The sequence below is a fragment of the Rhipicephalus microplus genome, chromosome 7, assembly GCF_043290135.1.
Source record: "Rhipicephalus microplus isolate Deutch F79 chromosome 7, USDA_Rmic, whole genome shotgun sequence".
Lineage (NCBI taxonomy): Eukaryota > Metazoa > Arthropoda > Arachnida > Ixodida > Ixodidae > Rhipicephalus > Rhipicephalus microplus.
The window spans coordinates 89146234-89171563 of NC_134706.1; the positions used below are offsets into that span (position 1 = coordinate 89146234).

General features: G+C 47.7%; 1 protein-coding gene across 1 annotated transcript in view; it reads right to left on the reverse strand.

The window, feature by feature from the left end:
- Positions 1-23373, reverse strand: part of LOC119185878 (transcriptional activator Myb-like) — a 211334-nt gene extending 187961 nt beyond the window's left edge. The window contains exons 1-3 of the mRNA XM_075869457.1: positions 17974-23373; positions 15987-16133; positions 9198-9431 (exon numbers count right to left, since the gene is read on the reverse strand). Of these exons, the coding sequence (XP_075725572.1) occupies positions 9198-9431; positions 15987-16088 (336 nt within the window). The 5' untranslated portion in view covers positions 16089-16133; positions 17974-23373. The remainder of the gene's footprint in view (positions 1-9197; positions 9432-15986; positions 16134-17973) is intronic.
- Positions 23374-25330: the final 1957 nt, after the last annotated feature.

Consider the following 25330-nt stretch of genomic DNA (forward strand, 5'->3'; position numbering starts at 1 on the left):
GTGATCAACTGGCGGCTCGGGCACATACGTCGATGGAGTCGTTCATCGCGTACATTAACGACGTCATCACCCTATACCGCCAGATTTACGAGCACATGAGTGAGTCTGAGAAAGTGGCCCATGTGCTGAAAGGCATAGTAGACGACGCCTTTAATCTTCCAGTATACAACAACGTTGCCACCGTCGACGACATCATTAAAGAGTGCCGGCGGTTCGAAGAAGCCAAGAGCCGCCATATTACTCAGCGATTCACCCGGCTGCCCAACACGGCCACAACCTCATCGTGTGAAGCAACCCGCCAGTCCCCCACGTATGACAACGTCACGCGCATTGTACGTCGGGAAATCGAAGCTGCCTGTCCAGCTCCTCTTCAGCCACCCCTTTTAGCAACGCTCACCTCTGACCAACAACAGCCGTCAGTGGCGTTCATACAAGCTGTGGTGAGGCAGGAGTTTGCGAACCTCGGCCTTCCATCAGCATGTCTCTTGACTCGCCCTGAAGTCCCGTCTTACTCCCCAGGACACGCTCGCCGTTTACCTCCAACAATGCCCATCCGTAACCCTTCGGAATGGCGAACACCCGACGACAGGCCTATTTGTTTTTCCGGCCACCAGCCTGGGCACGTTTCTCGCTATTGCCGCCGCCGTTGGTCAAACGAACCACGTCAGACCTTCTCTACCTCTGCGCACATACACCCGACGACCCCTTGACGTTCCGCCGCCGCACCCTTCAATTTCTATTTGTCGTCATATTACGAGCCTTCCACTACACTGACGCCCCTTCGTACGGTCGCCGCCGCTCTCGCTCCCCGTCGCCACTACGCCACCAATCCCACTCTCCGCCGCCTCGACGCTTTTCCTCGCCGAGCTTCTCTGGACGATTGCAGCAGGAAAACTAGTTATTGCACCTTATAGAGGTGAAGCTGCAATACCAATGACAACTGAAAATTCTCCACTGACACTTCCCACGCGCCACAGCCTGCTTGAAGTACAAGTCGACCATGTTCTTGTGACCACCCTCATTGACACAGGTGCGCACCTGTCTATTATGAGCGCTTCTCTACGCCGCCACTTGCAAAAGAATATGATGCCGTCTACGACGCAGGCAATACGTGTTGCCGATGGCGGTACTGTACCAGTAATCGGAATGTGCACGGCTCGTGTCCGCATTGCCGGTCGTCACGTCGTGGTCCCTTTGCCGTACTAGCCTGTTGCCCTCATGACCTCATACTTGGGCTTGATTTCCTTTCGACACACTCGGCCTTAATTGACTGTTCGTCTAGTACCCTCAGCCTCGACCTCCCAATCTTTGCTGACTACTCTGCAAAGCCGACCAGCCGCTTGAGCCCAACCACCTTCGTTCGCCTGCCTCCTCGAGCCTTCACATACATGTCTGTCATCGTCCCCTCCCGTTCCTGACGGTGAATATATCGTAAGCCACTTACTGACGTTCGGCTGACGCGCTGTGTTACTGTGCCCCATACGTATCATAGCGACCATAGCGGATAACTGTGTGTTCCTTCCGCTCTTTAACTTTGGTTTCACCCCTCAAGTGTTGCCCTGCCAGATGTCTCTGGCCCAGCTAACCGCCATAAAAGAGGACGATGTCAGTGTTGTCGCGGTATCTGCTCCTGATCAAAGCACAGTCTCACGGTCACCCACCTGAGACGATGCTGTTTTTCGAAACATGATTAGATCGGAGATTTCGCCTCATAAGGCCGACACTCTGAGCCGGGTTTTGACCTCATACAGTGACATTTTCGACACCGACGATCATTCCTTGGGCCAGACTAAAATTGTCACTCACCGAATCAACACTGCTGACTCTGTGCCCATTCACTGTCGGCCGTACCGCGTGTCAGAGTCCGGGCGAGCGAGAAGTGAGTCAAAAAGAAGTGGCCAAAATGGTTACGAAAAACGTAACCGAACCATCATCGAGCCGTTGGGCATCTCCCATGGTGTTAGTAAAGAAGAAAGGCGGCTCATGGCGTTTCTGCATTGATCATCGCCACCTCAACAAAATCACCAAAAAAGATGTGTACCCTCTACCACGCATTGACGATGCCCTCGGTTGCCTCCATGTTGCCACCTTCTTTTCATCGCTCGACCTCCGATCGGGCTACTTGCAAATTGCTGTAGATGACATGGATCGAGAAAAGACCACCTTCATCACACCTGACGGTCTTTACCAATTCAAGGTCATGCCCTTCTGTCTCTGCGACGCTCCAGTGAGCTACAGCAATGCGTTGTAGCGAATCGCAGAATCCACGCTATTTTACAAATTTAGTTTTTTTTTTATCGGAAATGATATATTTTTCGTAATACTTCAGGCAAGATTCGTAAAAACATAAGTACGGTCAAAATCCAAACCTTATACCGAATAATCGGAAGAGTTGGCAGGTACCCAGCATGCACAAGTCGCTTGAAGGACTAACGGCATTGCGATAAGTTTTCAGTGGTGCTGAACCGCATCCCTGTTCATAGCCTTTCCGATGGAAACATACTACTTATAAAATAACTACGTGCTTTTGGAAATACTGCACCTACGAACACTACAATAGGAAGGCTGTCTGTCGCACCAGAAAAAAGGTTTAGAAAAAAATCTGATGTCGCTCCCTTTAATATGTAACTCTAATGAATACCTAATGAAGTTTTATAGAGACTAATAATTTTTCTGATGCTTGTGACTGCTTAAACTGTAATTGTTTGCCTTATGCTTAACGTTAGCGCGTAGCCTACATATCATGATACCTTTTATGCCATAAAATGGAATTGTGCAGCTACACTTACCGTGGTTATATTCTGCCATGAAATATCTTTCATACTTTCGAAAAGTGCAACATTCAGTCAATGATTGCAAGCATTACGTTATTGCGGCCACACATAGAGAGGTAACCATCAGGAATAAATGACGGTGAGATGACATCCGGAGACTCATGTGCTAGATGATCATTGAAAGCCCTATGCACGCCTCGCCTTGTTCAATGAATGCCTCAGCCTGCTTCCACGAATGTTTTAGTATCTTCATATTTATAACACAGATAGCCCTTCACGTAATGAATGACCGTGTTTGTTTATGTTATTCTAAAATTCTTTATTGCAATTAATTTCGTCAATTCAAATGCAAAAAAGATAGTGTTGGTAAAATTCTATACTAAAGCAGCGCACGATTTCGGCTAAATTTATTCTCATTGATCTCAGCGGACTCCAGAAAGATACTTCAAAAATGAAAATTGCATCAATTTTATGAGCACAAAATTACCAATTTTAAAACACTGTTTTCAGAAAGTTGTTGCTACTGCAACAAATGGGTGTCAACCAATCTGCTTTTTTGACATTCCCCGACTTTTCCAGGTTTTCCAAGATGATGATTTCAAGCTGATACCATGGCCCTTACGTCTCCTTTCAAAACTTTGTGTACTAGAAACACACCCTAAAAAACTCAGGTGCTCCTTTAAAATAAGTAAATAAATGTACTATAAGTGCCGACCACGTGCGGTAAATATAAAAAAAATATGTACATCTGTGCCAAAGTCTCCCAGTGAGCGAGTTAGCAAGTTGGCTGTTTAGTGCTTGGAAGAACAAGAAAGCCAACACAGGAGTTACAAATAACTGCAGCTAAATGCTTAAAGGAGCAAGCTGCTAGAAACGTAGAAGTGGCACCATCTGGTGACATCTGTGTAAAAGGAGGACACGGGAGCCCGGTCAGTTCCGCCACTGAAATGTATTCTTAGTTCACTATGAAGAATAGAGCGCAAGCCACATAGGATGTGGATTGGGCTAGACTGACCTGTATTTACTAACTTAACTATGTATTTTCTTTATTAACCCACTCATAAAACAATGATGAGGTCCAGATTGGAAGTCACCATGCCTGTCAAATTGTTTGACAGAGTCTGAGAATTCAAATGTAGATCCCCCATGATGGTGACCATGAGATTTGTAAAACTGGAAAAAAAAAAGTCTTCGACTTTTTACAGCTACAGAGATCTCATATTGTACTCCAAATCATTTTGCCAGTCACTTTTTTAGACATCAGCAAGCATATTAGTACTCATAATTATGTGTCATTGAACAAACTGTGCAGTGTCTAGAGACTACAACTATAGGCTCCTTCTAAATTTTAACGCTTTTCCGCAGGCCACCCATATACTATGGAAAAGGTGGCTTGAACGGTGTTCGTGCACAGGTTAGAACAAGACCAAGAAATTTTCGAACCACAACCCCCCCCCCCCTCCATTTTTCTTTTCATGAAGGGGTTAGGTTTAGGGCACAACTTCTCGGCTTGCTTGCAAGGCGCGTTTGACCAGGTAAAGTAACAATGGCACGTGCCTGTTTGTCTGGCAACGGCACCAAATATCTATCGCATGTGGCATTGCTATGGCAACTGACGTGGTGACGGCATTAACTAAAGCTGGAAGCGTGCAAGCTAGACGTGCTGGGAATTTGTACACTTCTAGCTTTAGTTCCTAATGGTTCCTAACATGCCATGGCCGCACTTGATGACTAGGCAATTCATATTTCCCACGAAGTGTTGCCGACTGCGGCAACCATGTTGAAGTTCCGTCGTCCCGCCGGTAAATATCTGCTGCGGTCAGCAGACCGACAGGCACGCAGCATCGTTACTTCATCTGGTCGATCGCGTTTCACGAGTGTCTTGGCCTAACGAGCAGCTATATTACACTGCGGTTTAGGGTTAGGGTCTGCCCGCGTAGATTGATGTCACAAAGTACAGGTAGCTAAAGTGGTCTCCATTTCTCACTCAAATTAGGGCAATTGAGAAAATTTTGAGGCTGGTCGGGCATTTTGGCACAGCGTGGCACAATTTCAGCAAACTTCATGGTTCTGACACAGCTCGGCGCATAGATCAGGAATTTCATCAAATTGGCGAAATTGGCCCAGCTGTTGCACCCCTGCGATTCTAAGCACCCCCCCCACCCCCGCCCTCATTTTAACTAGAAATAGTTTAGAAAAAACGTTTGCTTGCGGATATAAGCACCCCTCTTTTTTTTTACTTTCTGCAAGCATGGCACAGTCAGGGCCGCAGCGCACCCTCTCGTCGTTAATCTCGAAAGCCGCCATGTGATGTATGTTGCTAGGTGCAGACAAGAGGCAGCGGCACAATCCAATCCAATCTGCAAGTACAAACAGGTCAGGCTAGCTTTGCGGTGGCGTGTGGCATGTGCATGTGTCTTTCTCAGTTGTTGGATAGCCCTGACATTGGTCAGAATCGGTGCAAAGAGGGCTTCCTACAACTTGAAGTTTAAGCAAGCAGCGATCGCATTTAATGAGGACAATGGCAGACACAGTGTTGCAGTAGAATTCCGCGTGGACCGAGCCTGCATCAACAGGTGGAGGAAGCAGGCAAAGGCAACGGAGGTTGCGATGAGAATAGAGACCCTCCCGCGTGGTGTTTCTTGCTTGCCATGGCGGGGGGTGGGCACAAGATGCAGAGGAACAAATTTTCTTTGAGACACCTGACCCCAATACGCCATCAGCTGGCAACTGATTTTGATGACAAACTCGATGCTTTCCAGCAACATGTGCTGGTTTTTCACAGATAAATAGCTATGACTTCGGCTGAATCGGCCACATCAATGATTGATTGATTGACTGTTGATTGATATGTGTGGTTTAACATATTAAAACCACCATATGATTATGAGCGATGCCATAGTGAAGGACTCCGGAAATTTTGACCATCTTTGATTCTTTAGCGTGCACCCGAATCTGAGTACACAGACCTACAGCATTTTCACCTGCATGTAAAATGCAGCCACTGCAGCCCGGATACAAACCCGCAACCTGCGAGTCACCAGCCGAGTACTTTAGCCACTAGGCCACCACGGCTGAGCAGCAATGCCGATGAGACCCCTGTTTCTTTCAAAAAGCCGAGAGCATGCACCATTAATGAGGTAGAAGCCCAGGAAGTGAGATTGAAGACGACAGAATACTACAAGCAGTGTGACACAGCGATGCTGTGCATCACAGCTGACAAGCGCAAACTTCTACCCTACATAACTCTGAAAAAGAAAAACGCTTGGTCGCGATTTCAGGAGGCATGACACCAGTGCTGCAACACCTGGACGCCCCAGTGAACAAGCCGTTCAAGTCCCACCTTCGCCAGGAGCATGAAAGGCGAGTCCGGAACCTCAAAAAAAAATAATAACAGCAACGGGAAAGTTGCAGAAAGCGTCTCTGTCCACCGTGGCAACATGGATTTAGAACACACGGAAACGTATCAAAGTCGACGTCGCGAAGTCGCTCAAGAAGTGTTGCATTACAAACAACCTGGACGGCACCAAAGATGATCTGTTGTGGGACACTGACAGTGGTGGCTTGAATGGTGCGATGGACTCAAGCGGTGCGACGGACTTGAGCGGCAGTGAAAGTGACCGGCATGCTACAAGAGTGGTGCGTTCACTGTGTGCACCTATTTTTATTAATTCTTTCAAACTAAACGCAATTTCTCGCATCAGCCTTGTTGATATGTTGCCGCAAAAGGGGGTTGGGCTGAGCGGTCTTACGAAGCCGAGACGCCAACACGGTCCCGAAGGCGCCACTGCTCCGAACTACGCCGCCAAGGCCACCAGCCGTTTGGTAGCGTGTGTTACTCAGCTCACGACTGCTTCTGCGCAGAGCTGATAGACGTGCGGACGAGACGACGGTGGGTTAAGGCAAGGTTTATGCACAGCATAAAAATAGAGGTGTTTTAAATTTGGCACTGGGGCAGACAGCTTAGGGACTCGAAGAGCCGAGATGCCTTCTCTCGCATGCATCCGTCGGCCTCTCTCTCTGTTACAAAGTGCACCGCCGACGAGGTTACGAAGGGTGCCACGAAACTCGCCGCTGCAAAGGACACCGGGCGCACCGATTGCGAAAGGGACTCAACGCAACGAGAGGCTCCTTTGACACATAGGTCTACTGCTAGCGCCGCGCCGCAGGGCTTTTTTTATAGGCACCGGGTGGATCCTTTGAGTCACCAAACGCCCAACCAGAAACGCCGCTGGCCGTGATTTCAGAATCCGCCAATGGGGCCCGCCGCTGGGCCGCATCATGCTCATCGAATCCGGAGCCGCTGCGCATGGTTGCAGCCAAGGAGAGGGACGTTCCCACGCATTGCGTAAGACTCGCCAGACTGGAAGGCGCTGATTGCTTCAACGGGCTCGTGGGTTGAGGGAGGTCGCTGTGCGTTGCATGACAGGCCGGCACCGCCGCTTGATGACGTCGTTGAGTTGCGTCAGGCGGGTTCGACCGCTGGCTTTGACACAGATTGCCTTTGCAGAGGCATTGACGTTCGGTGTGGACTCGCAGGCGTAACAGCGTTCATTTTTCAAATTTAAGCACCCCCCTTCACTTTGAATATCCCGATTGTGAAAAAAAGAGGATACTTATAATTGAGTAAATAAGGTAGCCATCAAGTGCAAACACACAAACCATTCCTGCGAAACAGGGCAAATGAAAGTGTGCTAAATCCCTAATAGCCTTTTCAATCAATGTTCAAATTTATAGGACTCTGTAAGCTATTAAGTCTTGGGGCTTTACTTGCTGAAAACTATGGTATGATCATGAGATGTGCCACAGTATCCTGTAACTCCGGATGACTAATTTTAACAACTTGGGATCCTTTAATGTGCACCTCAATATAAAAACACAGGCCTTCTCTCATTTTACACCCATTAAATTGGCCGTTGGTTATCTGCCATTGGTCAAAAGCCACAGCCCAGAAATTTTCACCAACGGAATACAGCTAATGAAGGCATAAGAAAGTCGAAGTATCGTAATAGAATTACGCCACCATCGTTAAGCGATTCTCTTTTGATTTTATAAAACTGATGCATTTACTTAATTCTAAGGTCTAACCTGACCCTAGAGTTTGGTATACGATTACTGTTAGAAGAATAGTATCAGTCCAAATTGATTGATATGTGGAGATCATTGTCCCAAAACCACAATATCACTATAAGAGACGCCCTAGTGGAGGGCTCCCGAAATTTTGACCACCTGAGGTTCTTTAACGTGCCCCCAAATCTGAGCACACGGACCTGCAGCATTTTCGCCTCCATCCAAAATGCAGCCGCCACAGTTGGGATTCGATCCCGCAACCTGCGAGTCGGCAGCCGAGTGCCTTAGACCAACGCGGCGGGTGGTGTCAGTTCAGACTTAAAGTAACACGGTAATAACTATGACGCAGCAACTACAAGGACGACTCAAGATGTGAGCAATGTCACTGCACAATAACGGCCCATACAGTGCAGCGCACTACCACACCCGGTGCAGTCAGCGGATGCAAGCACACTTCGACGAGCCCGTGAAAAAGACGGCTCTTACCATATGCAGGCTTGGGTCACAGATTCCCAATGCATTGTGCACAGAACAAGCTCTGAAGAAAAAACAATAATGTGCAAACACCTTTTTTCTGGTTTCATAAATAGCCGTAACCTGGTGCATGGGTCAGGAATCACTCTGGGGCAGGTTCCAAGGAAAGAAGCCAGTGGGGCGGTTACTGAACTGCGGGTGACAGTAGTTCAGTAGCCACGACAAAGAGTGGCTGAACACCGCACTCTAAACTGTCCGACCGCAAACGCATCTTGACAATGGGGTTGTCTTCATCTTATCTCACTATATATACACTAGGGGGAACTTTGGCGCTAGTGTCTATGGGAGCTGCAATGCAGGGTGTTTCAGCAAGCATGCGAATGACGGGTAGTACAAGGATTTGCCTACTCTTTGTACTTTCAGTTTCATTCAGATTTACGTGGCTTGGAGGTGCTTTATCACGAATTGACAATCAGCGAATGTTGAGCCATCCTTTCTCACCGCTGCAACCTTTTAGGCTCACTAATTCAAATCGGGTCATGAAGTTAAAAACCAGTTAATTCTTTTATTGAAAAAAAAACCAAAACACAAAATTAAACGAAGCCACAAGTGCATTCAAAGCCCGCAAGCACAAAGACTAGGCAAATCTGTGTACTACCCATAATTTCCACAAAAACTGAACAATTGCAGCGCCAGAGTCCCCTCTGGTTAACTTTGGAAAACTATGATCTCAATGACAGAGTTACCCAATGAATTTCTTTTCAAGAAATTTGTCAACAAGCCACGAAAACACCCCTCTGAGCAACAACAAAACAAGGCACACTTGTTGCCTCCATTGTCAACTCGATGTCTTCATTGAAAACGCGCAGGTCCCCTCACCTGGTCCCAGTTGCGCCCTTTCCACTTGGCGGCCACGGTTGCCAGGCGCTCGTCCTCCTCGGGAGTCCAGGGGCCCTGGTTCAGGCGCACGTCCAGAAGGTTGCGCCACCTCGCCTCGCAGTCGAATGCCGTCCGGTTCGTCCGCATGTCGACAGTTGCAATGCGCAGCCAGTCGATGGGGCGCGTAGCCTGCTCCAGCAGCTCTTCCTGGCTCAGATCGCGAGTCTTGGCCATCTGCGAACGAGCGAACGGAATTCAAAGCTTGCAGGTTCGATCCCTGCCAGAGGAAAGTCGTCTTTCTGCCTGTCACATCTGGATCACCATTACTACAGTACACTTATAACAGCAGAATTATAAAAAAGCCAACCAAAATTAGAATTGTGTTTATTTTCCAACTTTAAATAGCAACCTTTAAATGATTCTGCAGTTAAATTATCCAAAATGCAAGTTTAATGCATACCTTTATATATGTCACAAATTCTCCATGTGTCACAAAAAAAGAAGACGTTGGAACAAAAAACGTACCTAGTAACTACAGTTGAAACCTGGTATATCGAACTCGCCAAAAAACGTTTATTAGTTCGATATATGGTATAATTCGATATAGGCCAAGTATAGGTTTTGACACAAAGGCACATAACAAACTAGAAGAAAAGTACTTTATTAATATGCTGGCTTACTTGCGTGCCCTATTGTGGAACAAAATAGTACCGGATTTTTTTCTGCGTCAACGACTTCGCTGCCTGCGACAGCACGCATGCCTCCATGTTGTCCAACGAGTCAGAGCAGCTGAGGCCGCAACCTTCCACATTCAACCAATAGCTCCAAACCAACGCAAGTGCACATTTCGCTTCGGAAGATGTAGGCAATGGGCCGTCGTCGATTTCCATATTGCTGTCGCTTTGGCTCGTGGTCGGCACGACGTCTGCAATGTAATCCTCATTCTGTAATTGGCCCATGATGGTGACATCATCGTCCGCACTGACGAACTCGTCGAATGTCGATCCGTCGATAGCACCCGAGAACTCTGCTAGCTCGTTCCAAACTTCGGCGGAAACACCTGCGGTGTCTTCAGTGCTGTCAGAATTTGGAGTGTCATCACCAGGCATGCGGAAGCCCGCATGCCTAAAGCAGTTCTGAATCGTCTCCTTCTTGACATCTGCCCACGATCTACTCAACATAGAAATAGCTCCGAGCAAGTCGGTCTTAAGCTCCCTGCCGACACGAAGGTTCTGCAGCAGCCTCTCCACCAGGCGCTTCCAATAGCCGGCTTTCATTGCGCGTATAACGCCTTGATCCAGTGGTTGCAGTACACACGTAGTGTTCGGGGGCAAAAAATGCAGCTCGATGTTGCTGAAGGTCGTACTGCAGTGGTGCGATGAACAATTGTCCACGAGCAGGCACATCTTGCGATTTTCGCCTACCAAATCATCATTTCATGACGATAGCCATCTGCTGAAAAGCTCCCCGGTCATTCACGCTTTTGAGTTTGCTCGGTAGGTAACTGGAAGCGACAGCGCATTTCGAAAACACTGCTGTGCCATGCTTTTCCCCGATAACCAGAGGTCGAAGCTTTTTCGACCCATCTAAATTAGCTGCCAACAGCACGGACACACGAGCTTTGTTTGCCTTGCTGCCGCTTGTCTTGTCGCCACGACACGCAACTGTCTTGTTTGGCAACATTTGCAAAATAGAGCGGTTTCATCCACATTGAAGATATCTTGGGCTCTATATCTTGCTGCGATATCTGGCCAGTTTTTCTCGAGCCATTTTTCTATGCTGTCCAGGTCCGTCGCTCTGCTTTCCCCTGTAACAGCTTTGCCAACGATGTCGTGCCGTTCTTCGAACCGCTGAAGCCAGCCTGAACCGTCTTGGAAATCATTCCTGCCAAGCAGAAAAGCTAGGTCCTTGGCTTTCTGCTCGATCATAGGGCCGGACACCGGCATGTTTCGCGATCGAACGTCCACAAACCACTTGTAAACGGCCGTTTCAACATCTTCGTACACAGCAGCGCGCACACGTAGGGCGCCACGGGCACCTGGCCTTTTGTCCGACTTGGCCCTGATGTCTGCGTTTTTCTTCAGGATAGTACTCAAAGTGCTCCTTAGAATTTTGTACGCGGCGGCGACGTCGGGCTTCTTTTCATCGCGCTCAACCCGATTGATGATTTCGAGTTTTGCGGCGAACGGCAAATTTTGCCTCTTTGCGCAAGCCATGATGACAGCGTGCCAATACAGTTCACAGAGCATTAACAGGCAACACCACAGACCACGCTGAATCAGCAGTAGCAGGCACACAAGCATAAAGAAAGAAAAAATGGCGTTCACTTCTACCACCTTCGCACCCCGGAGAAAGCACGATGGCCTCTGATTGGCTGTAAGCGCTGCGAGCGGGCCAGGATATTTTCTTGGAGGGGGGGGGGGGGTGTTCGCCCGCGCACATCCGGGTCTAACCAACTTTTTCTAGGGTGGCGCCGGCAGTTTCCCCGCCACTGCAAAGGAAAGCACACTTGCTGGAGCACTTCTGAGGCGCATGGAGTTTGATATATCAGTTGTCGTTGCTATTTTCGTTCGATAAAACAGCACCTTTTGCTATATATTCTCAATGTAAACTTACCGCGTTTAGGAATTGTTCGATATATGGGATAATTTGATTATAAACAGGTTCGATATAGTCACGCTCGACTGTACGTATCATGTCGTGTGGTGCACCTTGGGTATGCACAAATCAAAGAAACAAAATCATTGAAGATAGAAAGCAAGAGTTGAAGATAGAAATTAAGAGTTGTTATACATGCTTCGCATTCTCTTCCATCAGCTACAAAAGAATTGGTCCTAGCATAGAATACGTTCCAATGGACGGTGCTGAAATTTTCATGCTCAAAGCCATCTTCCTTGTGAGTGCTTGAATGTGGGCATTAAAGGCCACATACATTTCGTAACTTGCTTGCCCGAACCTTTACAATGTGTCACGAATTCGCGACATGCGGCAGTAAAGGGTAATTTTCGTTGGCTTCGTTAAGGCTGCCTGCCTTTTCCCCGATACTCCTCTGGGCACTATAAAACACTGTTATGCGGATCGTGAAATTACAGATTAGTTTTAATAAACAATACCAATGTTGGTGTTTGACATATTAAAACCAAAATGTTATAACAAGGGGTACCGCAGTGGAGGGTTCTAGAAATTTTGAACAACTAGGGTTATTAACGTGCACTTAAATCTAAGTGCACGAGCCTTGTACATTTTAAGTCTATCGAAAATGTGGGGGACTACACTTAGATTCAGAAGCATGTTAACGAGAGATGCTAACAAAAAAATGCCAGTTTTTGATAAATTACGTTGTTTTTACTTGCTTTCACAAATTGATTTTCTTAATTACAAAAGCAGTAAAAAAAGTCGACCTAACTACACTCAAAGTAGGTTGAAATCCGTTTTAAAGAACACAAGGTGGCTATCGAAAATTGAAAGGAGCTCATTGTCTAGAATCATCGAGAAGTTGTCACCAAACACTCATTGTGAAGAAGTAATTTCAAAAAGCATATTTTTGCCACATAGATGAGCTTTCATTTCTACGTTTCAAATACATTTTTATCCAAGTGCAATTTTGGGCAACTTTTTAGTTTATTCCCAGGCACTACAACTACACTGTTTGTATCAAACGTTTTGGGAAAAGTTTAGAAAAAAATACCTGCTAACAATATTGCCACAATGCCTCAAACTATTCCAAGGCAGATTTCTAGATCCTCGACACACTTTCGCCAACAGCTTTTTTCACAATTCGAAGGCTACCTGGTAGGCAAATTTCAGAGGGTCCTTATATAGAGCACGCATACAAGCTTCTTCAACAGCACTTGGGTTACCATATGATGATGTACTTGGAGGCAGGTTTTCACTTTTTGGAATAGGTAATAGTTTTCTGGAGTAGAGCAAGAGGTTGGTAAATTGCCTGTATGCCAGTTATCGCCAGGCAGTTGGGCATTGTCAGGCCAGCGCTAAACTTGTGCCGCGCTCCTGTTCAATTGTATGCTGCATTCTGCTCCTGTATCAGGTCACTAAGCAGAGATCCAATAAAAACTCTTACAAGTGATTGACACTTTGTGTCTCTGAAAGGCCATATCCCCCCAACAGTGCACACCCAGTGAGAGTATGCTGCAACATACCATAAGAACCCGCATATAGTCCAGACCCATCTATAGTCCTGATCCGGATATACACTAAAACCTGCCTATAACGAACCTCCATATAATGAATTTTTCGATATAACGAAGTTTTTCTATTCCCCGCCGTTACTCCATTGAAGCACACGAATTTGCTCCCTCTACGTAACAAAATAACAGTGGGAGAAATCCTTGATATAACGAATTTTTGCCACGAACAGTCTAGGAATCTTGCCCCGATTTTCGCCATTTAGGCACGAACGTGCGTCTTCCGCAGTTGCCCCCGCCAATGAAGCGCGTAGTGGCAGCGGTGCACTCATGGCCCCGGCAACTCCCATGCTGGCTACGGCTCAAGGCAGGCCTGTGCCCCACGAGTCGCTCTAGCCGCCGCGGACGAATGTGCCCACCCCTCCCTCCAAACGAAAAGAAAGAAAAAGTAGTTTGCGTTGGCAGTGCCACGGTTTCAGTTAGCCTCCCATACGTGGGGCTACACTGCATATGGAGGGCGCTTTACCGAGTAGTTTTCCGCTGTATCCGTGTCATTCGCTCTTCGTTTTCAACATCATGTGCCCGCAGCCCCGACGATGCTCAGCTTCGTGGTTTTTGTGGCTTGTTTGTTTTTTAATGTGGACAACCATGTCGTCTCCACCAAGGAGATGTAAGATTAGGCACTGATGGAAACTGACACCACGGTGACAAAGACAGATCTTCGGAAGCAGACTTGTCACACGCTTCTATCTTGCGCCATGCCGCGAGTTTGCATGCTTTGGCGATCAGCTATGGAACAACATGGTGGCGCCTTAAATGCGATATCAACAAATCGTAATGCTATACAAGATAGGCAGACAACTCTCGTGGGTCCAATATCACGGAACTCCTACACAACTTGGTTGTAAGCAAGTACGACCGCTCCAGGAACGAGTGCTCTTTTCACACACTCTCTTCGAGTTAAAGCGCACTGACGCTTGCCAAGATAGCACGAGCACCAGCGGTCCGATTGCACACTTAACATCAAAGTTCACCATTGCTACTCAACCTCCTGCAGCGATTTTTCACGCTTGTTGAAGACTGGTGGTTTCCTTTCTGTTTGAGCAATCGACGGCAGCCTGAACATGCGAGGGATGTTATTGTATGCAGCTTCCAGGCGATAGAGAAGAGCCGACTCATTTGATCTCTGCTTCAGCAGCCCTCGCAGACTTTTACCCACTCGTAAAAGTTACGATGCATGGGGGCATGTTATTAATTTGTTACGAAACATGGCAGCGGCAGCAAACCTCCCCCATCTCTCACCAAGAGTGTACACATGATTGCTATCAAAAGAACGCATTTTTTACTGCCCAAATAGTGTTCTAGGTTACCTCTGCCTTCAGTTTCCCTTTCTTTTTAAATTTGTGCATTCATTTTTCAAATTTTCGTACCAAACCTGCACACAACGAAATCTTCTTTACAGCAAATTTTTCTAGGTATTTGTCAATTTCAATATATCCTCACTCCACTGTAGTCTGAGGATAGAAAACGCAAGAGAAAAGCTTTCACAGTAATATAGCAACACAGCAATTAAAAAAAAATTATCCACACAGTTGTTCATCATCATCTAACGCACTTCATTCCGAAACTCCCTAGTCCGATATGTCTTCTCACAGCTCCTCACCTTCACAACCATCAAAAGTGTTTGCAACCAAGCACTCCTGGACGGCACAATGAACGAGCGCCTCGGGAGTCGATGTTTTAGAGGTTCACGTGCACTGCATCGCTTAGGGAGCCCTACTTCAGCCTTGTGGAGAGGGTAGCTTCCGGACCTCCTGATTGCATCTACTCCGCATACAGTGCTTGAAACGGTCCGTGACTGTTTTATTTAGGCACACATCACACGGTGCTCATAATTTGTCCTTCGAAGGCAATGACAAGCTAGGCATGCGAGAGTCGTGCAGCAGCCGCTTTTTGGAGGTGACAACGAAACGCGCCAAGCACGAGTATTGATGGGAGCTCCAGCAGTGCTCCATTGCCATTGAACAAAGCCTGTCAAAGCCCGTTCAACGTTGCAAAACGCTCCAGTTTTCGACCCCGGAAACTTCTCGAACAGCAGCACACAAAGAGAGGTTCCTTCCATTTCCCCCAACCCCGAATACTTCGCCTGTCTACTAAACTTCCTATTCACTGCACAGTTGCCAATGGTTCTGGCCTAATGATAATGACAGAGCCATGCAATCCCAAAACTGAAACTAAATTCTCAGCTGAAAATTCTTGAGAATGGGCACAGCCCGGGGCCGATGTTAGACAGAATGGAAGCTAGGAAAACACCTCGACTATACGAGAGTTTTTACTTGCACGGTAACACCAGGACAAAATTGTACCAGGTATTTTTTATCAAAACATTGTACAGTTAAACCCATTTATAAGGGGTAGCAATTCTTGTCTTTTATATAAGATGTCTCTTCTGAGCATGGTACCTCGTATGCGTTTTCATATCGACCCGTAATTTACTGTAGGAACACTGGTGTCTCTTATACCCATTTGTCTGTTATATCAGTGTCTCTAATAAAGAGGTTCGACTGTATTTGCAATGTTCAGCGTCTCGACGTAACACAACAAATTCACTTCGAAATCACAACAGGCTGTGATTAGTGCTTACCTGCTCCTCCAGCTGGTCTATGCGAGCGGTGATTTCGGCTATCTGGTCGGGATCCTCATTCTCCAGAATCTTCTGTGCTAGGGCCTCCTTGCGGTCCATCATGGACTCGAGACTCTGCTGCAGCACGTTGCTCTTCACTGCTTCCACCTGGGAAGACAAGATCACCGCCCTTTGTTCGACACGTCCTACAGCACCTCGTGCTTCTCCAAAGAAAGTAGATTACATTATTTTTGCTAATGGCAGCATTACTTAGTTGAGGCAGGTGCGAGCGAATCTCTATTTTTAGTTTTGAAAATCAAATTCAACACGCATCTTTCTCTCAATAAATTAGGTCTGAAAATTGCCTGCATGTTAAAACCAAACCGAAACCGTGTTACCAACAGCCTCCCATCAGAAGAGTTAGACACAGTGTCGTCCACATCTAATGATGGCGATGCACGACTACCTCACGAGGTTGCATTGAATGCCTTCTCGCTCGACTGAGATATTGTAATCTGTTGCCTCATAAAGAGCAAATACTAGCGACGTCCTGCTGTTATAATGAGCGCTGATGTCAGGTGAAAGTTATTTTGCATGGTGAAAATTGTTACATTGCACCCTTTTGCATGCTCAAGCTTGTGATTACGAGTGCCACAAACCAAGGCAGGTGATCAGCTGTACATGGACCAGAAAAAGTTTCCACAGACCAAAAAACAAAAATATCGGGTTCTCAGAAATGGGCTCTTCGGCCAGCTGAAGCTACTCTATAGATAGGGCTTCTCCAAGTCATGCCATTTGGGCTCTCCAACGCACCTGCCACATTTGAGCACATGATCAATACCATCTTGCGTACCCATAAGTGGAAAACTTGCCTGTGTTACTTGGACGACATCGTAGTCTTTTCATCTGATTTCCCGACACATCTTGTTTGCCTCCACGAGATTCTGACGTGTCTGACTTCCGCAGGCCTACAACTTAACTTCAAGAAGTGCCACTTCGCGGCACGAAAACTAACCATCTTGGGACATGTCATCACAACAGACAGTGTTCTTCCGGATCCCGATAAGCTTCGAACTGTCGCTGACTTCCCGTTGCCCACATCACTGAAAGCCCTAAGAAGTTTCGTCGGTCTCTGCTCCTACTTTCGTCGCTTCGTGCGCAACTTCGCGTCCATCATCGCACCTCTCACGAGTCTGCTTTCCAACAGCAAAGGTATATCTGCATGGTCGTACTGCATCTGACGACGCATTTCACCAGCTGCGCCGCCTGCTGACCTCACCACCTATTCTTCGTCACTACGACCCCGCTGCTGCCACAGAAATTCGCACCGATGCAAGTGGCATCGGTCTTGGTGCAGTTTTGGCACAACGGAAAGGCACCCAAGCCGAATACGTAGTCGCCTATGCAAGCCGCGCTCTCAAGAAGGCTGAATTTAATTACTCCGTCACAGAGAAGGAATGTTTGGCCATAATCTGGACGTTGATGAAGTTTCGCCCGTACCTTTACGACCGTCCTTTTCGACGTGGTCACTGACCACCACGCTCTATGTTGGCTGTCCACCTTGAAAGACCCGTCCGGACACCTGGAGCGTTGGGCAGTTCCATTGCAAGAATACGACATCCGTGTTGTTTATCGTTTCGTTCGCAAGCATGCGGATGTCGATGAACTTTCGCGATCGCCATTAACACCAGATGTGGCTTCTCTGTCACCCCTTTTTACCACCTTGTCACCAATCGACACCCCTGACATGCTTTCGGAGCAGCGTAAGGACCCATACCTTGCATTGTTACTCGACTACCTTATCGATCCGTCTGCTGTCCCTTCCACGAGAGCGCTACGCCGGCAAGCAGCCCACTTTTCCGTGCGAGACAACATTTTGTACCGCCGCAACTACATGCCTGGTGGTCAGAAGTGGCTCCATGCTTTCCCTGCTCATATTCGTTCTGAAATCTGGATGAATTTCCATGCAGATCCCCGAAGTGCTCATGCAGGTGTCCTGAAAACCTACCAAAGGGTGCGCTGTTACGTATTCGGCGGCTGGACGACAGCCGGCCCAGGAAAGAGACGACTCAAGCAGTGCCAGGAAGACAATCCCAGTTTATTCACCTTGCGGCGCGTTTTTAAGCGCTACGCAGCCAATCGCAGGTTGGCACGAAAGAAAAGAAAACAGCAAGATAACAGCAATCGGGCAATGTTATCAGAAAGCCCCGACGTAGAAAGAGGGCGAGCACTGCAAACGTTACAACTCGGCCAAAGCTACCCCTAGCGGAAGGCGTTCAAGAGGATGACGCTTCATGAACGGCTGGAGGTGGTAACAGGTAGCCAACACGTGGGCAGGTCTCCAAGCACAGCACTGACACGTTTCGCACGGTCATATTGTCTTTGTGCACGGCGTGGGCGAAGACCCTGAGGTGCATGGTGGCACTGGTCGTTGAAGTAGCCACCGCAGAAGGAAATGGAAATGGCATTGCGCGTCGTCTGGCTGGAACACGCCCGCGAAGGTTGGCATTAAAGGCCAAGAGGAGGCAATGTCGAGAACAGGCAATGTTCAGAACGGGCACCACTCGCCGAGTGTCGATTGGCTGCAGCACGGGAGTTGGCTGCAGGCGCCTGGAGCAGGGTTGATTTCGCCATCTGGTACGACAGGATCTGAAATGGCTGAGTGGACGAGCGGTAGAAACGCAGAAACTACGTCAAAAGCAACCTGGCGCCCAAGCTTAGAAAAGCCCGACAGTTGATTTCACTGGGAGCAGATAACGTGAAAGCCGAATACGATAAGGAAAAAAAAAATATATACTTGCGCCAAGTTGCATGCACACAAAAGAAACAAGAAACACTTAATAGGTTCGGCTAAGGCAGTCCGCATTAGCATGGTGTTTGCCTTTCTTGTGCCGCACTGAGAAATCAAATTGCTGAAGTGCTAGACTCCAACGCATCAAGCGGCTGTTTTTGTTCGACATTTGATTTAACCACACTAAAGGTGAGTGATCAGTTTCAAAAACAAATGAGGAGCCTTTGAGGTAACACGACAGCTTTTCGAGAGCCCAGACCAAGCAAGCACATTCTTTTTCAGTTGTACTGTAGGCTTGCTCGCGTGATGTTAGTTTTCGACTGGCGTAGACAAGAGGATGTTCCTCGCCCTTTTTGTTCACTTGACTTAGAACAACGCCCATTCCGCGGTCACTGGCGTCACACTGAACTAAGAAGGGGAGAGAGTAATCTGGTGCCGCGAGGACCGGTTTGCTGACAAGAATCTTTTTGATCTCAGCAAAAGCATCTTTACGAGCCTTATTCCAACTTACAATAGTTGGCTCAGTTTTGCGCAGTGCGTCTGTGAGAGGACTAGCGATATTTGCGAAGTTGGGAATGTAGCTTCTGTAGTAGTCGGCTAAACCCAAAAAGGAACGCAAGTTAGTCTTTGTTTTCGGCAAAGGAAAGCTAGTGATTGCTTCAACTTTTATTTCGGAAGGACGTCGCTTCCCTTGGCCAACAACATGCCCCAAGTAGTGGACTTCAGAGCTCGCAAGACGACATTTGGCGAGTTTGAGAGTCAAGCCTGCCTCGTGTATTCGAAGGAATACCTGCTGCAGATGTTCCAAATGCTGTTGCCAGGTGCTCGAAAAAACAGCTATGTCGTCAAGGTACGGAACAGCGAACGACTCGGCTCCTTTGAGCACTTCATGCATTAACCTTGAAAATGCGAAGGGTGCATTCTTGAGGCCAAAAGTGAGCACAAGAGGGCGATATGTGCCTGTCGGTGTCATGAAAGTGGCGAGCTTACTGGCGTTTTCCGTTAGTGGCACTTGCCAGAAACCGCGTACCAAATCTAACGTAGAAACGTACCGTGCCGCGGACACTTTCTCGATCAAGCCCTCAACGTTTGGAATGGGAAACATCTTTGTTTTTGTTATCGCATTCAATTTTCGATAATCGATGCAGGGTCGCGGTTCCTTGCCTGGACTTTCTACAATAAACATAGGTGACACATACTCGCTTTCTCCTGGCACGATTAGACCCAGTGTCAACATGTTTTGAACACAATCGTTCAGGATCTTTTCGTGACGGGGGGAAAGTCTGTGCATCCTGGTTCGGAAAGGTTGGTTGGATGTTAACTCAATGTCGTGCTCCACGAGATTTGTCCTGCCGGGAGTGGGACTAAACAAGTCTCTGAAGTTGCGCACAAGCAGTTCTAACTCCTTTCTTTGCTTGTCAGTTAGAGAAGCTTGTTTAGTGACAGATTGGACTATCTCTTCTGTTGATGGGGAAGAGCAGGGGCTTGGCACTTGGGGTAGAGGAACGTTGATCTCTTCAGGCTCGTTAAGGACAATGCTCAACGTCTCACTGCGTTCGATAAAAGGCTTCATTAGATTGCAGTGATATATCGTCACATCATTGCGTTTACCGGGCGTCGTTACCAAGTAATTGGTGTCGGAGAGCTTTTGTTTAATCGTGACCGGCCCATCCCATGCTACTTCCAGTTTATTTGCCTTTGACGACCGCAGAATCAGCACTTTATCGCCTTCCTTGAAGGTTCGTGTGCGTGCGGATCTGTCGTAGTACACCTTTGAGCGTTGCTGCGCTTCTGCCATGTTTATCTGCGCCAGTTCTTGCGATTCACGTAGGCGCTTCAACAAGGTCAGCACGTACTCGACAACTGATTTGTCTACGAACTTGTCTTCCCACTTTTCTTTCAACAACGTTAGCGGGGAGCGAAGCGCTCGACCGTAAACAAGTTCCGCCGGCGTGAACCCAGTCGCTTCGTGAGTGACGGAGCGCAGAGCAAAGAGCATCGCGGGAACAGCTTCGTCCCAGTCGGCGCCTTTCTCGAAACAGAGTGCACGCAGAATGCGCTTCATTACAGAGTGAAGTTTCTCGACTGAATTACTTTGCGGATGGTAGACTGAGCTGTGGTGAACGGATATGCCGCATTTCTTCAAGAACGTCGTGGTGAGCGCGCTTGTGAACACAGAACCTTGGTCGCATTGGATTTCACTAGGAAATCCAATTCTTGCAAAGACGCCGAGTAGCGCGTTTACAACTGCAGTGGAGCTTAATTCGGGTAATACCACTGCTTCCGGGAACTTCGTAGCAGGGCAAATGAGTGTTAGCAAGTATTTGTTGCCCGCCGCTGTTACTGGTAATGGACCTACAATGTCGACAACTAATCTGCGAAAGGGTTCGCCAATCAAAGGCACTTGGACCAAAGGTGCTTTGAGTTTTTCGTTTGGCCGCCCCGTCCTTTGGCAAACGTTGCAGGAACGTACCCAGTTCTCCGATTCTTTGAAGCACATCGGCCAGTAGTAGTCGTTCAATAACCTGCTCTTGGTCTTGTTGATACCTAAATGGCCAGCCCAGCTATCGCTGTGAACCAAACCCAAAAGTGCGACTCGATACTTTTTGGGAACGACAAGCTGTTCAAAGGTTCTGCCTTTCTTGTTTTTGAATATTCTGTACAAAATGCCTTCTTTGACTATGAGCGACACGGCTCCTTTTTGTTTCCGTTTTGATTTTTCCCAGCACGTCTTCAGCGACTCGTCGTTTGCCTGCTCCATTTTGAGAGCGCTTTTGTCTAACTTTGCTAGAAGCTGAAAATTTTCACTGACTGGGTTTATCGCTTCACCTGGGAGCGCATTACCGACGGGAGTGCTGCTATCAAAGGCTGGCGCGACACAATTGGCGTCGACAGGAACAGTTTCGCTTGGTGCAGTAGCTTGTGTCGGTTCACTCTGGTCTGTAATTTCCGTGTTACGGGTAGCGCTGGTAGCTTGAGCTCTTGTTTGGGACCTCGTGACGACCATTACAGGGTTAGCATTAAGTTCCAGTCCTGCATTTTGGAAGTCCCTCATTGATCGGTTAGAAAAAATGTAGGGAATTTTCTGAGGAAGTTTATCGGAAACCGCAGCATCAGTTTCGAATGTGCCGAAGGCGCCCTTCATTTCGACTCTGGCTACCGGCAAACACTTCATGTCTGGCTCTAGTGCCTGGCGTACCCATACACATGAACCTGTTAAGTTCTCGGGCTTAACAAATGACGGGTGGACGATATCAAATGTTGCTCCTGTGTCGCGCAGAACGTTGCAACTGATGCCGTTCACCTTCATGTCATATGTGTAGGGCAAGAGTAAATCGCTCTCTTCGGTTAGCAAATTGACGGAAACTGCTGGCTGTCGGCAACCGACTGCGATGTGACCCGGTTGTTGGCATTTATAGCAGACCAGCGGTTGTTTTTCTTCGAACTTGGAACTTTTCGGTTCACTCGCGTTGGCTGCATGCCCTTGGGCTGGAACACTGTCGCCTGGTTTCCCTTGGTTAGTTTCTTTCGTTCCTTTCTGAAATTTCTTGAACGCTCCTGACGGCTTCTTTCTTTGTTCTTCCGAACTTTCCATTCTACGGGAACGGTACTCGTCCGCCAAGCTGGCTGCCGTTTGCAAAGTCTCTACGTTTGGCTTGTCCTGAATCCACAGCCGCATTTGGTCCGGAATGGACGCATAAAACTGCTCGAGCGCAAACAGTTCAATCAGACGTTGCTTGTCCTCGTATGCGTTGGCACTCTTAAGCCATTCCTCTAACAAGCTCATGGATTTGTAGGCGAATTCTGAAAATGACTCCCCTTGGCCACGCCTCGTGTTACGGAACTTCATCCTCAAGGCTTCTGTTGACAAGCTGTACCTTCGCCTCAAATGAAGTTTCACTTTTTCGTAATCATGAGCATCTTCATCTGGCATTCTCGCGATTACATCGGCTGCCTCATTTGGAAGTAATGTCAACAGGCGTTGCGACCAAGTCTCTTTTGCAAGTGCAGCTCTTGTACACGTCCTCTCAAAGTTGACGAGATACAAAGTGATGTCACTGCCAGCCTTGAAAGGTTGCATGTATCCTCGCATATCGAAACTGTCATTGCGTTCAAGGCTATGCAGTTGCATCTCTTTTAACTTCAGTTCTACTTCTCGTTCTTTGAGCTTTTCCGAGACTGCCCTCCAACACTCCTCGACTTCGTCGTCGTTTGCTCCGCATTTGGATATCGCTTCGATAATTGCAGGCTTCCGCATAGACTTCTGTACAGGGATACCGAGCTCTTCAGCTAGCAGCACTAGGTTGGGTTTCGTTAACGACGTGAGGATCATGACTGCAGTTAACAAGTGCTACCCTGATATGTACTACTATTTAGCAAAGTCAACAACAAATACAAAAGAACCTCGACTACCAAGTAAATGCTGCTAATGCACCCAATGAAGTCAAGCAAGCCGTGCTCTCACCAAACCGGACGCCAAGGCCGCCTTCGACGTGCGCTCCATACCGCCGCCACCGCTGCCACCAGCTGTTACGTATTCGGCGGCTGGACGACAGCCGGCCCAGGAAAGAGACGACTCAAGCAGTGCCAGGAAGACAATCCCAGTTTATTCACCTTGCGGCGCGTTTTTAAGCGCTACGCAGCCAATCGCAGGTTGGCACGAAAGAAAAGAAAACAGCAAGATAACAGCAATCGGGCAATGTTATCAGAAAGCCCCGACGTAGAAAGAGGGCGAGCACTGCAAACGTTACAGCGCCAACAGTACTACTGGCGAGGAATGTATCTCTTTGCGCAAAAATACGTTCAGTCTTGCACCACTTGCCAACAGAACAAGACACCTCCGCGGCACCTTACTGGCACGTTACAGCCGCTCCCATGCCCAGCTCGCCCATTCGACCGCGTGGGTAACGACCTCTATGGCCCCCTCCCATATAGTCGCTCTGGAAACCGATGGATTATTGTCGGCGTCGATCATCTGACACGCTACGCTGAGACTGCAGCTCTACCAGCAGCGACCACCCACGAAGTTGCACTCTTCATTCCGCGCAGCTTCATTCTCCGCCATGGGGCTCCACGGGAATTAGTGATAGAGGTCGAGTGTTCCTGTCGGAGGTCATCCAAGCTATTCTCGCTGAATGCAACATCATCCACCGGAAATCTACCGCATACCATACACAGACGAATGGTCTCACTGAACGGTTCAACCGCACACTTGGCGACATGCTGAGGATGTACACCTCCTCCAACCTTTGCCAGACTTGCCGTACGCCCATTTTCCATCGCGACTTCGTTGCGACTCCTCTGTTTGAATAAACATCATCGCACACAGTACATTTCCTTCTACCTTGAGTACGACATTATGAGAGTTAGTTCTTAACTATAAGTGCATTCCTTTTAGCTGGGAGTGGAAAAAGGGTATTTGCTTACTCTAGCATAACTTTAAAAACAAGCTTCCTGATTCTTTGTTAGTGAGTGATAATTGAAGCGACAAGAAGTTTTTTGGGAAGCAACACGTTTTGCTTGCGAAACTGATCAAAACGGCAAATATCGCAGGCACCGCAAACCAACTGAAATGGTGACGTCCCCGTTATGACAAGCAGAGCCTGTTGTAGTGCACATCCCAGCCCTGCCCATGCAAAAGCTCCAAATGAGGGGCCAGCGCACATGACAAAGGAAGAAAGCGAGGTTAGAAGCCAGCGGCTCCAGATATCGACAGACTCCGTGTCAGCTCTTTTTTTCTCGTTCGCTCTGTTGGTTATGCTGACGCCAGCCAATGGGGATGTCGCTCAACGCAGAAACGGCGCTTAAGAGCTGTGCTCTAAAGATACTGCCCTATTGTCCTTGTCCAGGTCTTGGTGTAGCTTCAAGGCCTACACTTAAAAAAACTACCGAGAAACCTGGGGAAGTGCTTAGCACGGGCGACCCATTGATTTCCTTGGCTTTGGCACCAAGTAACGGTATCACGTTACTTGGGCATCAGCCGGATGTTTCAAAAGTGTCTGTCGCTAATCGAGGTAACTTGTGGCGGTTACATCTTGTTTATTTCTGTAGTTCATGTTCTTGACATCCTTGATTTACTTTGGACTAGTTTAGAGTAATGTTAGAGTAATGTTAGCCTCTTCCTAGGCCTGTACCAATCGCTTGATTTGGAGCGTGACCAGGTTGCACGAGACACAGCATGGACGACAAACCAAGCCCCTCTTACATGCTGCGCACGTTAATGTCGACAAAACTTTTCATTTAAGAACTCCTGTTAATAACAAAATGCTAGAGCTGTGCGAACAGCAAAATTCTGGGTGCGAAGCAAGCTTGAACATTAAGGTTTGAGCGTGAATCAAACATTTTCTGAATAGCTGTCGAATATCTATTTAAAAATTTTCAAATGCTTCGAAGCGTGAAAAGACAAAAAGGTTGCCGATGATCGCAGATGATCTCGTCTTTCAATATCATAACCTTTCTTTCAAGATCATTTGCTGGCTGCTGTGGCCGCTTAACTCCTGTGACGGTCGCCATGAAGCGCGACAGCGGGCACAAACACAGCCGATACACTCGAAATCACAACACAAAGAACCAA